The 13721-nt window shown below is 47.7% G+C and overlaps 7 protein-coding genes across 7 annotated transcripts; 4 read left to right on the forward strand and 3 right to left on the reverse strand. All coding sequences in view use genetic code 12, as the record gives it.

Moving 5' to 3' along the window:
* Positions 1–2085: 2085 nt before the first annotated feature.
* CXQ87_002519 (AGC family serine/threonine-protein kinase) lies at positions 2086–3504 on the forward strand (the record flags this gene model as incomplete). The annotated part of the gene is made up of 1 exon (XM_025481026.1): positions 2086–3504. One exon carries the CDS (start codon positions 2086–2088, stop codon positions 3502–3504), a length of 1419 nt encoding a protein of 472 aa, XP_025335326.1.
* Positions 3505–4917: 1413 nt separating this feature from the next.
* CXQ87_002520 (uncharacterized protein) lies at positions 4918–5343 on the forward strand (the record flags this gene model as incomplete). Its single annotated transcript, XM_025481027.1, has 1 exon — positions 4918–5343. One exon carries the CDS (start codon positions 4918–4920, stop codon positions 5341–5343), a length of 426 nt encoding a protein of 141 aa, XP_025335327.1.
* Positions 5344–6001: 658 nt separating this feature from the next.
* On the forward strand, positions 6002–8065 carry VPS1 (dynamin-like GTPase; the record flags this gene model as incomplete). The annotated part of the gene is made up of 1 exon (XM_025481028.1): positions 6002–8065. The coding sequence occupies one exon, from the start codon at positions 6002–6004 to the stop codon at positions 8063–8065; it is 2064 nt and encodes a 687-aa protein (XP_025335328.1).
* A 41-nt stretch (positions 8066–8106) lies between these two features.
* On the reverse strand, positions 8107–8567 carry CXQ87_002522 (ADP-ribose 1''-phosphate phosphatase; the record flags this gene model as incomplete). The annotated part of the gene is made up of 2 exons (XM_025481029.1): positions 8107–8286; positions 8313–8567. The coding sequence occupies 2 exons, from the start codon at positions 8565–8567 to the stop codon at positions 8107–8109; spliced, it is 435 nt and encodes a 144-aa protein (XP_025335329.1).
* Positions 8568–9054: 487 nt separating this feature from the next.
* Positions 9055–10176, reverse strand: CXQ87_002523 (uncharacterized protein; the record flags this gene model as incomplete). Its single annotated transcript, XM_025481030.1, has 1 exon — positions 9055–10176. One exon carries the CDS (start codon positions 10174–10176, stop codon positions 9055–9057), a length of 1122 nt encoding a protein of 373 aa, XP_025335330.1.
* Positions 10177–10803: 627 nt separating this feature from the next.
* CXQ87_002524 (uncharacterized protein) lies at positions 10804–12090 on the forward strand (the record flags this gene model as incomplete). The annotated part of the gene is made up of 1 exon (XM_025481031.1): positions 10804–12090. The coding sequence occupies one exon, from the start codon at positions 10804–10806 to the stop codon at positions 12088–12090; it is 1287 nt and encodes a 428-aa protein (XP_025335331.1).
* Positions 12091–12139: 49 nt separating this feature from the next.
* On the reverse strand, positions 12140–13381 carry PUS4 (pseudouridine synthase; the record flags this gene model as incomplete). The annotated part of the gene is made up of 1 exon (XM_025481032.1): positions 12140–13381. The coding sequence occupies one exon, from the start codon at positions 13379–13381 to the stop codon at positions 12140–12142; it is 1242 nt and encodes a 413-aa protein (XP_025335332.1).
* Positions 13382–13721: the final 340 nt, after the last annotated feature.

Genomic DNA, 13721 nt, shown 5'->3' on the forward strand with positions numbered 1-13721 from the left:
GGTGGTGTTTCTTCAGAAGAAGACGGTGGTGATGGTTGCTCTGGAGCAAATTTTCACTCCTGCAGTGTGCCAGCCAAGCAAGTTTTGGAAGAAGTGGATCGAAGGAGGTGGGGGTGGGGGTGGCGTTTTTGAAAATCGGGGAATATATAAATTCAGCGAATCTGGATGATTTGGTGGTTTCGGTTTTTTTCTGGATTCTCGAGGTGGTCGTTTTGGCGGTGGTGACTCAGACTACGTCACTGCGGAAACCTGGGGAAGATAGGGGACCTCTAGGGTTAGGGCAAGTCCGGTGCACAGAAAGCTAAAAAGGTAAGGGTTTCTGGAGAAGGATGGATTGAGTGAGAGAGGATGGCGTTTCGGTGGTTTTCGAAAAAATGGGCTGTGGAAGCTGGAAGCATGACCCATTGCAGGTAGGGTATAAGAAAGGCAGTAGATGGGGAGCATTTGAAAACTGCTATGATCAGAATTTCAAGATTTGTGATTTGTTCAGCCTGTCTCTGAAAACATCCTCGTAGTGTATTCGCCGACTGATGTTTGTTTATCAGAGAAGGCTGCCTCCGGCTTTCTTGGCTGCACAGCCGTTCGAGAAGTCACGAACAAAAGAGCACAATGGAAAAAGAAAGAGGTCGAGCAGGAAGCAGTGGGGGAGAAATTGGCAATATTGGAGAGAGTTCGAACATTTTCAACGAAAATCAATGTCTATTAAAATGAACATTGATACCCTGGGCAAGGTTCTGTGGTGCTTCCGCTTTGGGTGCAAATGCGCCAATGCAGCACAGCCATATCGCAGGCACATTAAGCTTTTTGACACCTATTTCTTTTTGTGGGGTCCAGTTTCTTTTGATGTTCTGTTTATTTGCTTGCCCATCAAATCAGCTCTAGGTTTTCTGTTATCGGGTTGATAGAGGTGCACCCGGGTTTGTGCAACTTCTGTAAATGCCTCAGGACTCGGTCATCCCAGCAGTGCCTCCACGTTTGGTTCCTTTTTTTTTTTTTTTTTTTTTTTTTTTTTTTTCAAAGCTAAAAATTTGTAAAGAACTAAAGAAGATGAAGTACGACAATTCCAATAATAGTGATAAGTAATAATTTCTATCGTACTCGTCTCCAATGCCCGGCTTCATTCCGTGTGTTTCCGCGTGTCTCAGATTTTTCACTACCCCATCGCAGTCAGCCTGTAATATAAATCCTGTTGACTCCTTGAGATGGGAATTTAGGTGACCATTTTTCTTGCTTATTGAAGTCCCATAAGTGAATCGAACAGGCTTTTCCGCTTCCCTCATGCCGATTACCCCATTTTTGATGATTTGAGCGAATCCCCAGATTTTGTAAATGGCTGCGAAATATGACGTAGTGTGGAACCATGATCCAATTATCTCAAAGAACCGAATGTCAATTCGTGAAGGTGGCCTGTTCAACACAATTTTCGCCATTTTTTTCATTTTGCCATTCTTTTCATTTTTTCCTATCAATCAAAAATCTCCTGACGTGGCTTGGATTCACGATCCGATTCAGAGAAACAGCACCTTCTTCCTACTATGCTTCCTAGTTCTACAAGAACCTTTGAAAATTTATTTCAAGAGATACTTGACAGTGTCGACACCAACAAGCAAACATGATTATTTCCTCACCAAGCCAAACCCTCCTCCCTAATAGCATCAAAGAAAATGACCTCTTCAAATATGCACTAGTTCATCGGAGATGTTTGCAGCCATTACCTTCAACTCTTTGTCCCAATTTTTCCAAAAGATAAACGAACTTCTGAAAACACCAGAAAAACATCCCTCCAATTTTTGTCAAACCACCACATACCTCTAATTCCCCATTTGCCGTGTGTGTTTGTTGATGCACCCCCACCTACACCTATACAGGGTCCCAATTGCCGCACACGTTTCTAGAGCCATCTCCCACTAAATCAGCCAAACCGCCCAAATGTTCCAAAAACAAAGCAAAGCACAAAAAAACGCCGTTTTCAAAAAGCCAAAAATATTACCATACAAAAACTTCCTTCCCCACCGCCCCCACACAAGCCTCTGAGACACTGGGAGCCACACGGGTGTATGCCGTATTTTCATCAACATCAACTACATGCTCTTCTCGTTTGACGAGGATCCAGAACCTCCCGACCCCGTGGGGATCCCCATTCCCAAAAAGGGAAAGGATGCAAATCTTCTCCAGCCTCTGCTGATCAACTCGCTTCTGGTATCGGCCGGACCCCACGATGGTTTCAAGACAGGGTCCTTCAAGGCAGGATCGTTTAAAGGAGGCAGTTTCCAGGACCTCCACAGCAACACCGCCCGGACGCGGCGCCGTTCGTCCGTGTACCGCCGTCTTTCAGTTCGGCTGACCGGATCCACCGCTGGTATCCCGATTCCTTCAGGTTACACAGACGAAAACGGGCATAAAAAGAGCCTCGGTGACTTTGTTCCGCTTAGAGTGTTGGGCCAGGGCGCCTACGGAAAGGTGCATCTTGTCAAGGATAAACACAACGGGCGGCTTTATGCCCAGAAACAGATTAGAAAGCCCCAGATCGATCTCCACGACGATAAGGGTGGAAACGATAAGGGAGTCCACGTGAGCCATGTCCAGAGAACCCTAGCAGAACGGCAGATCTTGACGCTGGTCACGCATCACAGTAATATAGTCAAGTTGTTCTACGCGTTGCAGGACCAGGACCGTTTCTACTTGCTTTTGGAGTACATTCCCGGTGGAGAGTTGTTCTACCATTTGACGCTGGGCAACGCGTTGGGCAATGTTTTTAAGGAGGATCACGTTGCGTTCTATGCTGCCGAGATGGCGCTAGGCCTTCGGCACTTGCACCTGTTGGGGATAGTGTACCGGGACTTGAAGCCGGAGAACTGTTTACTCAATGCTGCTGGCCATCTTGTACTCACAGATTTCGGTCTTTCCAAGGCCATTTCTACAGACGACGACAGTGCCTGTCGCTCCATTATTGGAACCCCTGAGTACATGGCTCCAGAAACAATCAAAGGCGAGGCTTACGACTACGCCGTGGACTGGTGGCTGCTCGGATGCGTGATCTACGATATGATGACGGGCAAACCGCCATTTACAGGGAAACTGCACGACGTGATTACCAAGAAGATCCTCCTGGCCAAGCTCAACTTGCCGTTCTACCTCTCGCTTGATGCGAAGGATTTGTTGAACAAGCTCCTCCAAAAGAAGCCCGAGAAGCGGTTTCAGGTGGACGACAAATGGGACAACTTCATGAAGCACCGGTTTTTCCGTAAGATCGACTGGCTGGCGCTCGTGGACCAGGACGAGTCCGTGGTGCCACCCATCATTCCGACCATTTCCGACCCCGAAATGGCCGAGAACTTTTCCGAGGAGTTCACCTCGATGAAGGTGAGCGACTACGAGGTGGCCACTGCCCAGGCCACTGGAAACGTCCAGGAGCTTTTCCAGGGGTTCAGCTACGCCGCCAGCGGCAGCTACATAGACAAGTTTGGACATCTCCGGATGCTCGACAACGATGTGAGCGTTTAGAGGGTACAGAGGCGCCAGGAACCGGTGTCTCTGATAGATTAATTTGATATTCACGTTGGTCCAACGGGCCCGTTAAATATATTTATGGGAAGGACAGAGTGTAGAGGTAAGGCTGAAGTCAATTAGGTACCAATTTGATATTGATCTATTAATCTTCAGTGAATACTTGACTGCTTCAATGGATGCAGTGATCTACTGTCATATCTCGTTGTCATAGGCTGCAAATCGAGGTACTTATACCCGATTTCCAATCTCGTCAGGTTACTTTGGTTAGCCTTCAACTATGAAACTATATTTGTAATGAAGTCTTTTGCATTGAGATTTACAAAAACTTTTTAGCTTTTGTAGGGAAGGGATCGACCGTGATCAAGCAGATCGATTGTTCATATGCACTTGGACACCTTCCATGCTCGGCTACTTTTCCAAATGCCGAATCGGACCCAGACTCTTCAATGATTAACAAGGAAATCGACGAGGTATATTTTAATAATGAGCCCTGGATTTGAGCAAACAATACTTTTATATCTGTTTCATTGAGTGACTGGTTCACTTGTTTCTGTTATCATGTCAGTAGCCTTGTTAGGATGCGCATGCATAGCATATTACAGATGTAAAAGTTCCTTTAGAATTCAACTAGAGGGTCTTCGGTCATTTATATTCGTCTGTCGATCTTCGAGATCAGTTCCATCGTGAAAGGCTAGAACCGACTTCGAAGATCGGAGCGTTTTGAAAAAGCCTGTGATTCTGACAGTGTACCTCACCGCATAAGACGGGGTCCCGAATCGCGTCAATACAGAAAATCGGATGCCATGCCACGACCTGAATTCCTTGATTAACTACTTATACCGTATCAAAACAGAAAAAACCTGTCAATTGTCATTTGAATGCTGTTCCTGACATAGTATGCGGTTTCTACATTAAGCGAATGCTGGCGCGTGCGGCTCATATCTATTCGGTGCAGAATGCACATATATATATCCAACATATCCTCGAGGTCCTCAACCCTACACTAGATTTTTTATCAATATGCAAATCCTCAATATCTACGGGGCAACGCCCCACGGACGTCATAGTTCAAAACCTCGATCAGTTTAAAGGGTTTAAGGGCTTCAGCTCCTTTATTGCCCTTTGAGCAATTGTCAATAGGATTTTTGGAGGTAGAAGGGACCTTTCATTTGACGTTCTTTTCTGTATTGTCATCGCTGTCTATATCGCAAGTTTTGTTGCAACATTCTGCTTGCTTCATCTTGTCACGAATGTTTTGGTGAGGTATTCATGGAAACGGACGAGAAAGTACAACGTGCTGGTGCTTCTCTCGCTTTTCTTCACATTGAGCTGCTTGGCCCCTGTGAATGTTTTTTTCCTTTGCTTGCTTGCTTCAAAGACCCACTCCTCGTTGCCGGCTTCCTTTTCATGGGTGGGTTTCCTGCTTTTGGGTGCTTATATTCCCGCCACAATCGAGTTGTGCAAGGAAACCACCCACCCAGCTGGATTTTAAGTACTCAGAAGTGGTTTTTGCTTATTCTTTTGGCCCACGTCTATCAACACGAAGGTGATTTTGACGGTGCAAGAGACCTTGCTCTAAGAGGATTTAGAGGGACCATCACCCAATTGAAGGTGGTGGCGGTGATCTTTCTTCATAAGAAGACGTTAGGAGACTGGAAACCAGCCGACGACTACAGAGGAGAAAGCACAGATAGAAGAGTAAGAGGAGGAGGCGGTGAAGAAAGAGACGATGATGACGACAATGGAGGCTCGGAACCTCAGATTGCCGAAGAAAAAGCCCCTGAAGCTCTTCCAAGCTATGAAACTGTTGCAAGCAATGTCGAAGCTCTGTGAGGGGCATGAATAGGGTTGTGATTGGCTGAGTTGAGTGAGGAAGATGGGCATGCGACGAAAGGGACAATAGGCGATCACCAAGTCTGATCGGAGTTGATGTTTAGGATGCAAAGGCGGCGTTTTATGCAAGGTGGAATCCCAGGTCACTCACTAGGAGAGCCTTCAGATGGTGGACCGTTTGGTGAATCATTGAGCTATCATGATAATGGCATACTTAGCTCACACAGATGCCTAATTTGCAGCCATCGATTATCGAGAAGTTTCGACCACAGGACGCGATCAACCAATGAGCAGAAATTGCTGAAACTGCAAAAAACCAACTGTCTTCTTCTCGTCAACTACACCGCCTGTCTGGTAGCCATCTTGGCAGTGCTGCGAGGTTCCATCCAGCAGCACCATGCAACGTACATTTATCAAGTAAAAAGCCGAAACATGAATTAGAACACTGACGCAACCACCACTTCAAATCACAATTCCATCCCAGACAACAAAAACAATGTTATTATAATCCCCTCTGAAAAACACACATCCAGTAGCTCCAGGCCCACATCCTCCACACTGCCACCGCCATCATCACGCCCTGTTTGAACACCGCACGACCCGCTTTATCTTGACAACAGACCCTCAGTCTCCGGAGGCAACCAAGTACAACCACATTATGGACGAATCGCTCATTGCAACCATCAACAAGCTTCAGGATGCGCTTGCTCCCCTTGGTGGAGGTCTGTCGCTGCCTGTAGATTTGCCCCAAATCACCGTGGTTGGTTCCCAATCGAGTGGTAAGAGTTCGGTATTGGAGAATATTGTGGGTAGAGATTTTTTACCCAGAGGAACCGGTATCGTGACTAGAAGGCCGTTGGTTTTGCAGCTCATCAACCGCAGACCCGGCGTGAACAAGGCAGATGCCGACAAGATCAACAAAACGACCGACAAGGGCGAGGAGCTGGAGAACAACTTGGAGGAGTGGGGTGAATTCTTGCACTTGCCCAACAAGCGGTTCTACAACTTCGAGGAGATCAGAGCGGAGATTGTCAGGGAGACGGACGCCAAAACAGGCAAGAACTTGGGCATTCTGGCGGTGCCCATCAACTTGAGAATCTACTCGCCCCATGTGTTGACCTTGACCTTGGTGGACTTGCCCGGTTTGACCAAGGTGCCTGTGGGTGACCAGCCCAAGGATATCGAGAGGCAGATCAGGGAGATGTTGTTGAAGTACATCTCGAAGCCCAATGCCATCATCTTGGCTGTGAACGCCGCCAATACCGATTTGGCCAACTCGGACGGTCTTAAGTTGGCCAGAGAGGTCGACCCGGAGGGATCGCGTACCATCGGTGTGTTGACCAAGGTCGACTTGATGGACGAGGGTACCGACGTGGTGGACATTCTCGCTGGTAGAGTGATTCCCTTGAAGTTCGGCTACATCCCCGTGATCAACCGTGGCCAGAGGGACATCGAGCTGAAGAAGACCATCCGTGCTGCCCTCCACGACGAATCCGATTTCTTCGAGAACCACCCATCCTACAAGGCCAAGTCCCAGTACTGCGGTACCGCCTTCTTGGCCAAGAAGCTCAACAGTATATTGTTGCACCACATCAAGAGCACCTTGCCAGACATCAAATTGCGTATCGAGAACTCCTTGAAGCGCTACCAGAACGAATTGAGCATCTTGGGCCCTGAGATGGAGGAGAGCCCCACCTCCATTGCCTTGAGCATGATCACCAACTTCTCCAAGGACTACAACGAGATCTTGAACGGTGAGGCCAAGGAGTTGTCCTCCCAGGAATTGAGTGGTGGTGCCCGTATCTCCTTCGTTTTCCACGAAATCTACAAAAACGGTGTCAACTCCATTGACCCCTTCGACCAGATCAAGGACGCCGACATTCGTACCATCATGCACAACACCTCCGGTTCTGCCCCATCCCTCTTTGTGGGCACCCAGGCCTTCGAGGTGCTTGTCAAGCAGCAGATCCACCGTTTGGAAGAGCCATCCTTGCGTTGTGTTAACTTGATCTTTGACGAGTTGACCCGTATCTTGACCCAAATCATCAGCCATCCACAGTACTCCAGATACCCAATGTTGAAGGACCGTCTTTCACAGTCGTTTATTCAGTTCTTGCGTGAGGAATTGATCCCCACCAACAGGTTTGTCACCGACATCATCAGCGCCGAGCAGACGTACGTTAACACCGCCCACCCTGACTTGTTGAAGGGCTCGCAAGCCATGGCTATGGTGGAGGAGAAGTTCCACCCCAAGCCTCAGGTGGCCGTTGACCCCAAGACCGGCAAGCCATTGCCTCCTGCCCAGCAGCCACAGCCTCTGCAAACGCCCAAGGACGAGTCAAACGGTTTCTTCGGCGGTTTCTTCTCCTCCAAGAACAAGAAGAGATTACAGCTGATGGAGGCTCCACCACCAGTGTTACGTGCTACCGGTCAGATGACGGAGCGTGAGCTGATGGAGACCGAGGTGATCAAGCTCTTGATCTCTTCCTACTTCAACATTGTCAAGCGCACAGTTGCAGACCTTGTGCCAAAGTCCGTTATGTTGAAGTTGATCACGAGATCGAAGGATGAGATCCAGAAGGAGTTGTTGCTGAAGTTGTACAGTGCGCCAGACTTGGCCGACTTGGTCAAGGAGAACGAGGCCACCGTGCAGAAGAGAAAGGAGTGCTTGAAGATGGTAGAGGTGTTGAAGAACGCCAGCGAGATTGTGTCGAGCGTTTAATTATTTAGATAACTAATGATGACCTAGAAACCGCGCCCGTATCAGAACTCATAGACATTGACCAGAATGTCAGCATCGAGCAATGCCTTTTCAGTTTCTTCCCAAGGAACATTGAAGATACCGCTGTTGATTTTGGGCATGTTCACCACCGGCCTGCCGGTTTTGTCTTCCTCCACATCCCCCAACTCCCCAATTTTCCAGCAAGATCCCCCAAACTCTGTCTGGTGTACCCCACGATCTCCCCCACGCTATTCTCAAAGTTACTAGTGAACAAACACGCCACATACTTGTCCTCCACGGGAATCACATACGCTGTACCCAAAAGCAGGGGTCCGTTTTGCTTACAATGTTCAGCATACTTGGTGTAAGCGTCAGGGTAGCGTTTACGGAACTGAGCGGCGATTCCACCACCCCACGATCCGTGGGGGTTACAAGCATGAGCAAGAATTGCTTTTTTGATGGAACTGTGGTTGAAAAGGTCTCCTTTGATGTAGTTAAGCATGGTAGGTGGTAGGATGTCTGGGTGCGATTTGGCTGCAAACAGGTCTATGTAGGTAGGGGTGGTCCTAGGAGGTGTGGGTTTACATCGGATATTACATAGAAAGAATATGGATAATGGACTCTGGATACTGGAAGATGATGGTTCAGAAAAATATATACAAGAAATATAGCAAGTATGATGTAGTGTTGGTTGGATTGGTGAGTGACTAGAATGCGGAATTATTAGGAGGTTGTGTTGAGGTGAATCTGCTGATGGGCCTGGAAATAAATTTAAAGTTCGAGGAAAATTTCAATAACTATTTCTCGAATATTTGATCGTGACGATTTTCGGATTTTGGCGTAGTAAGGTAGTTGTTCATGGCTTTGTTTGAACTTGGACTGATGAACCCACAGCATCTACCTCACATTCTGTCATGTAGCCTGACAGCAGAACTTCAATCCCAATTGATTTACCCATCTTAGCCGCTCAACTTAATTAGCTCGACCCCTCAAAACTTGAAAGAGAGAGCCTCGCCAGGACTCTTACAGTTCACTCCATTATGCAAAAAGCCGTGTTCACAGCCACAGCCAAACAAATTGTCCACCAGCTGCTCAGCTTTGGGAGCCTCTTCGTACAGCGTCTCCTCTGGCGTGCACTCGAAAAGAATCTGGTTCGAAACGACTGCCGTCTTGAAATCCAGGAAACGGTCTTCTGGCGTAACCATGAAAAACTCGAGCTTGTCGCCTTTTTTGAGCTTGGCCTCGGGTGAAAAAGCCAAAAGATCGGCCTTGACTCCCCAGCCACCGCCTCCAGCAATTACCTCGTACTTCTTCACGCCTGTTTTCTGGTGCACCTTGACATACACCTTGGTGTCTTTGCTTTTGAGGCTCATCAAGGCGTCGTTGTTCTCGAGGAATTTTGCCGCTGGAACGTTGTTGATCTTCTTCACTAGATTTCCCGTACACTGGGTGATTTCCAAATTGTCACCTTCGCTCAAGGGTGTCCATCTGTCTATTGACTGAGGTGAAGAAAGCGCAGGCTCAAGCTGAGGAAGCTTCACTGTAAGCTCACAAAGCGTTTCTCCCATATTCTTTTCGCCGGTCTTCTCCTGTAGCTCCTTTGGCTGGAAGTAGAAAAGCGTGGCTAGCGTATTTGTGGAAAAGGCAGTATTGGCCAACGACAAGTCCACGATTTCGTTCGAACCCACGCCGAGGCGCAAAACAGCATCTATGGTTTTCCAATTCTCCCTTGCACTCACAACATGGACGCCGTCGCTTTCTCTAGGCGGATGTGTGTGGTCCTTCTCTTTGAGATGCACCAGTCCGGAGATGTCCATATAATCGTCCAACCAGAGCTCTGAAAGCCCGCTTCTTACGCCGTTTGGCACCACAGAGTCTACGCCTGCAACGACAACCTGCATTTTGGCGATTTGGTGAAGACTGATGGCGTTTTCGATGGCAATAGGCAAACTGGAAGGAGTGGCAAGGAACAAGGCAGATTTGGCATTGAGGTTCTGGGGTGGTGAAAGCGTGGTGTTGAGGTTCGGAGTGATGCGTGTTCTTGCAAAGAAGGCCGCCTGGTTCGTGTGTGATGTTCCGAATCGGCGGATAGCTCCGAGTGTTGTATTCATGGAGATTGATAGATCTGGAGTGATTGGGCGAAAAAGTCTATGAAATGTGGAAACCTCGCTTTATGCAAGATGAAGTCGTGGAATCTCGGAGGGAAGCGGCTGCCGAGATGTTTTGGTGTTTCTGGATGGGTGGTATGAAAGAAGATGGTGATGGTGGAGTGAGCTGGCTGCGAAATAGCATGTAGGCCATTGGGTGTGAATTTGTGGGGTGGCTAATTCAGAAGAAGTCGATGAATTTTAGCGAAAACAGACGAAATGCAATAATTGAAAAAGTAAAAAACGAATATTTCGAAGTTTCTTAGTCAAAAGTGTCAGTTGGGCTCTTTTGATGGATGGAGTTGCACCCATTGTGGTATGATGCGAATATGGAACCAGGCTACCTTCACTTATCAGAGTCAATTGGGTTGAAATCTCGGTACAAGCCGATTTAAAAGTTAGTTCGAGAAACATCAATCATGAAATTAGTGCCTAAAACCGGTATACTACACAGGTATGAAACAGAGCCTGGATGTTTCAGACACCCCCACTGGTGTTTCATATTCTGAAACACCATGTAGCCAACCATATAAAAGGCCAATTCCCATCAATCAAGGTTTATTTAACAACTATAAGTAAGCCCTGGTCAGAATGCACCTCTCTGACACCGACTTCCCTTCGTTCGGTAAACCATTCACCGAGCATGTTTACAAGGACGGCAACACCATCAGTTGCCGTCGAAAATTTACATTTCCTTTCAAGCTCGAACACAGATACGACTACTTGCTTTGGCTTCATGGGGTCTTGAGGGAGGTGAGGCGTGTTCTCGGTCCAGACGAATTCAATTACATTCTTCGTTACCTCATTGATGGAGAAGACGCTGCTAAGGAAAGTTTGCCTAAAGAGCACGATTCAGAAAAAATATCATGGATCATCCACCACTGTGATCAAGTAGCCAGAGAGCTTTTGTTTTCTGGGCTCAGCGAGCGACTCCATTCCATAATACCTTGTTGCCTGTCCGATATGGAAAAGTGGAGACAGATGCACCAAAGGAGTTTCAAATTTCGTGTTTCACAATTCGTTGAGTACATCTGTAAGTGGGCCGACAAGCTTGCTATTGATGCTTGGAAAGGTAAACTGAACCTGTGGGAAACGATGAGTTGTTTGGATGCAAATTCCTTCACCAAGGAAGAGCTCTACTTCATGATGTTCTTCAATTCTCACGAAAACGTTCAAGAAACGACAATCAAAGAATATTTCAAGAATTTGGGCGTCGAGGAGATCAATCTTGCGGATCGAGTCACCACACTGTTTGCGTCAAACAAGATGTATCCGGATGCTTTGACTGCTACATGCAAATACAACGAAGGATGCACCCATTGCTGGAAAAAGAGCCACGGAGAGGAGGATTGTTGGGTGAAGTATCCACACCTTAGGCCTAGGCCGGTTCTGAAACGAAAGGCAAATGACGAAAGCAGAAATTGCTCAAAGAGACAGAAAAAGAGTAAGACCTCCAGTCCTGAGAAACAGACCTTTGATGTTGACCTTGCTGGTTCTAAATGTCGCCTGAAAATCACGTTTGTCTGGTCTACTCGCAGCACACGCCATGTTGTAAAAGACCGAAACTTGCTTTACGACTTTGTGAAGAACCGCCAGGTCTTGAAAGATTTCTTTGGCAATAAGACAGTTTCAGAAGGGTACGGAAAACTCAGTGGCATTGCTGCAAATGGACAACGGATCGTTTTGGAGAAGGTTTTCTATTTGAAGAATGCACCTGCCAATATCATTGCTGGAAACCAGCCAATTGCAAAATTTGCACATTCCTTCAGTCAAAAAGATCTAGCCTTGACGGACGAGAAAGGCAGGAGACTCAACACTTTGGAATCGGACAGGATTGCCTTGCAGCTTCACAGCTGCTTACAGGTTGCCGGAGCCTGAGTCCCGTGTTTCCATTTATTCGGTCTGGCCAAATCCAGTCTATATACATTTAAACTTTTTGTTTCTTCGATGCGTGGCCCTCGTCCTCCGTAGACACAGTGTCTCCATTTTCTGCTGTCTCTTTCTTCTCTTCATTTTCTATCGTCTCTTCTTTGGCCTCGGCCTTGGCCTCAGCTTCCTTCTCAAGTAACGGCCTAAGCTTCTCCTCAACCTTGACAAACTCATCAGCAACAACAATGTCCAGACCCTGGTCAAGCGCCCGCTTCAAAACAGGGCCCCAGAGCCTCTCGTCACGCTCCAAAAAGTCCAGAACCTGAAACGTATTCTTGCCCACCTCGTACTCTGCCTGCTTGGTTCGGTTCAAATAAACCATATGCGCCGACAGCTCCACGGCACGGCCCAAGTCGCTGATCAAACTTCTGATATAGGTTCCCAGTCCGACTGTAGTTGTGAGGCCAACTACTGGAAGTTCGTCTCGTGGAGGGGCATCTTCAGGAAGCATTCTGGGGCGAATGAGGGTCACTTTTTCCAGATCAGGAACGCTTTCGTCCGCCATGAAATCGTCCGAAAAGATCAATTCCGAGTCGTTGAGCGTCAGGTTCAGTGCTAGCATGCTGGCAAGCGTTTTACCGTCAGAATCGGTCTCCAACTTCATCGGTTTGTACTGGGGATCCACCGCCAAAGGCCCATGGACCTCGAATTCGTGGATAAACGCCTCCCTGGCCTTGATGGCTCTAGGAAGCGGAAGCCCTTTCCTGGCGTATTCATACAAAGGCATGCCATCCACCTTCAATGCTGAAAACAACGGAGGAGTCTGTTTACCCTTACCGGTGAACTTTCTGGCGGCATTTTGCAAGTTTTCCACCGTAACGTGCTCAGTTTCCGTCCTGGACAAAACTTCGCCCTCGGAGTCTCCCGTAGTGGTACTTTGGCCCAACATGGCCTTGGCTTCATAGGTCTTCTTGCAGTTTCCTAGGAAATGGCTCAACTGCTTTGTTCCCGAGCCAACGCCAATGATCAACACGCCCTGCGCCATTGGGTCTAGCGTGCCGCCGTGACCCACCTTGATGCCGAGTCTGTCGACTCTGTTTTTGATTTTGGTGGGTTTCCAGTTGGTACCAGCAGTAAGCTGTTCATGCTTGATTCTCCTGGCTTCAGCGAGATCGTTGGCAAAAACGTCCAGCTTATCAAATAGCTTACTGAGCTTGGCCACCACGTCCGACAGCGTCATGCCCGCGGGCTTGTCCACGGCAAATACTCCATTCATGTTTCGTGGGAGGTATCTGAACATGGCTTTTCGCGATGCCCTGCGATGGAGGTGGGGTGGATTTTGAAGAAGGTGAGGGGTTGAAAAGGTTGGGGAGATACGCTGGTTTGTTGACGATTTTGAAGGAATTGAGGCGAACGGAAATGAGGGGATTTAGGTTTTGGGTGGTGGTTGTTGGAAGTGGCTGCAAATTACTAGGTGCGCTTGCAGGGTGAGCTTTACTGATGGAGTAAGATAAGCAGCAAAGAAGGCAAAAACATTTTTATACTTGAAATTGGCTAGAAGATAGGATATGTATATCCGTGGTAAAAGAGACATTTAGCTTATGTGGGCATGTTTGGTTGAAGATAGGTGCGATGTGGAG

The sequence above is a fragment of the Candidozyma duobushaemuli genome (genome assembly GCF_002926085.2).
Source record: "Candidozyma duobushaemuli strain B09383 chromosome Unknown B_B09383, whole genome shotgun sequence".
Classification (NCBI taxonomy): domain Eukaryota; kingdom Fungi; phylum Ascomycota; class Pichiomycetes; order Serinales; family Metschnikowiaceae; genus Candidozyma; species Candidozyma duobushaemuli.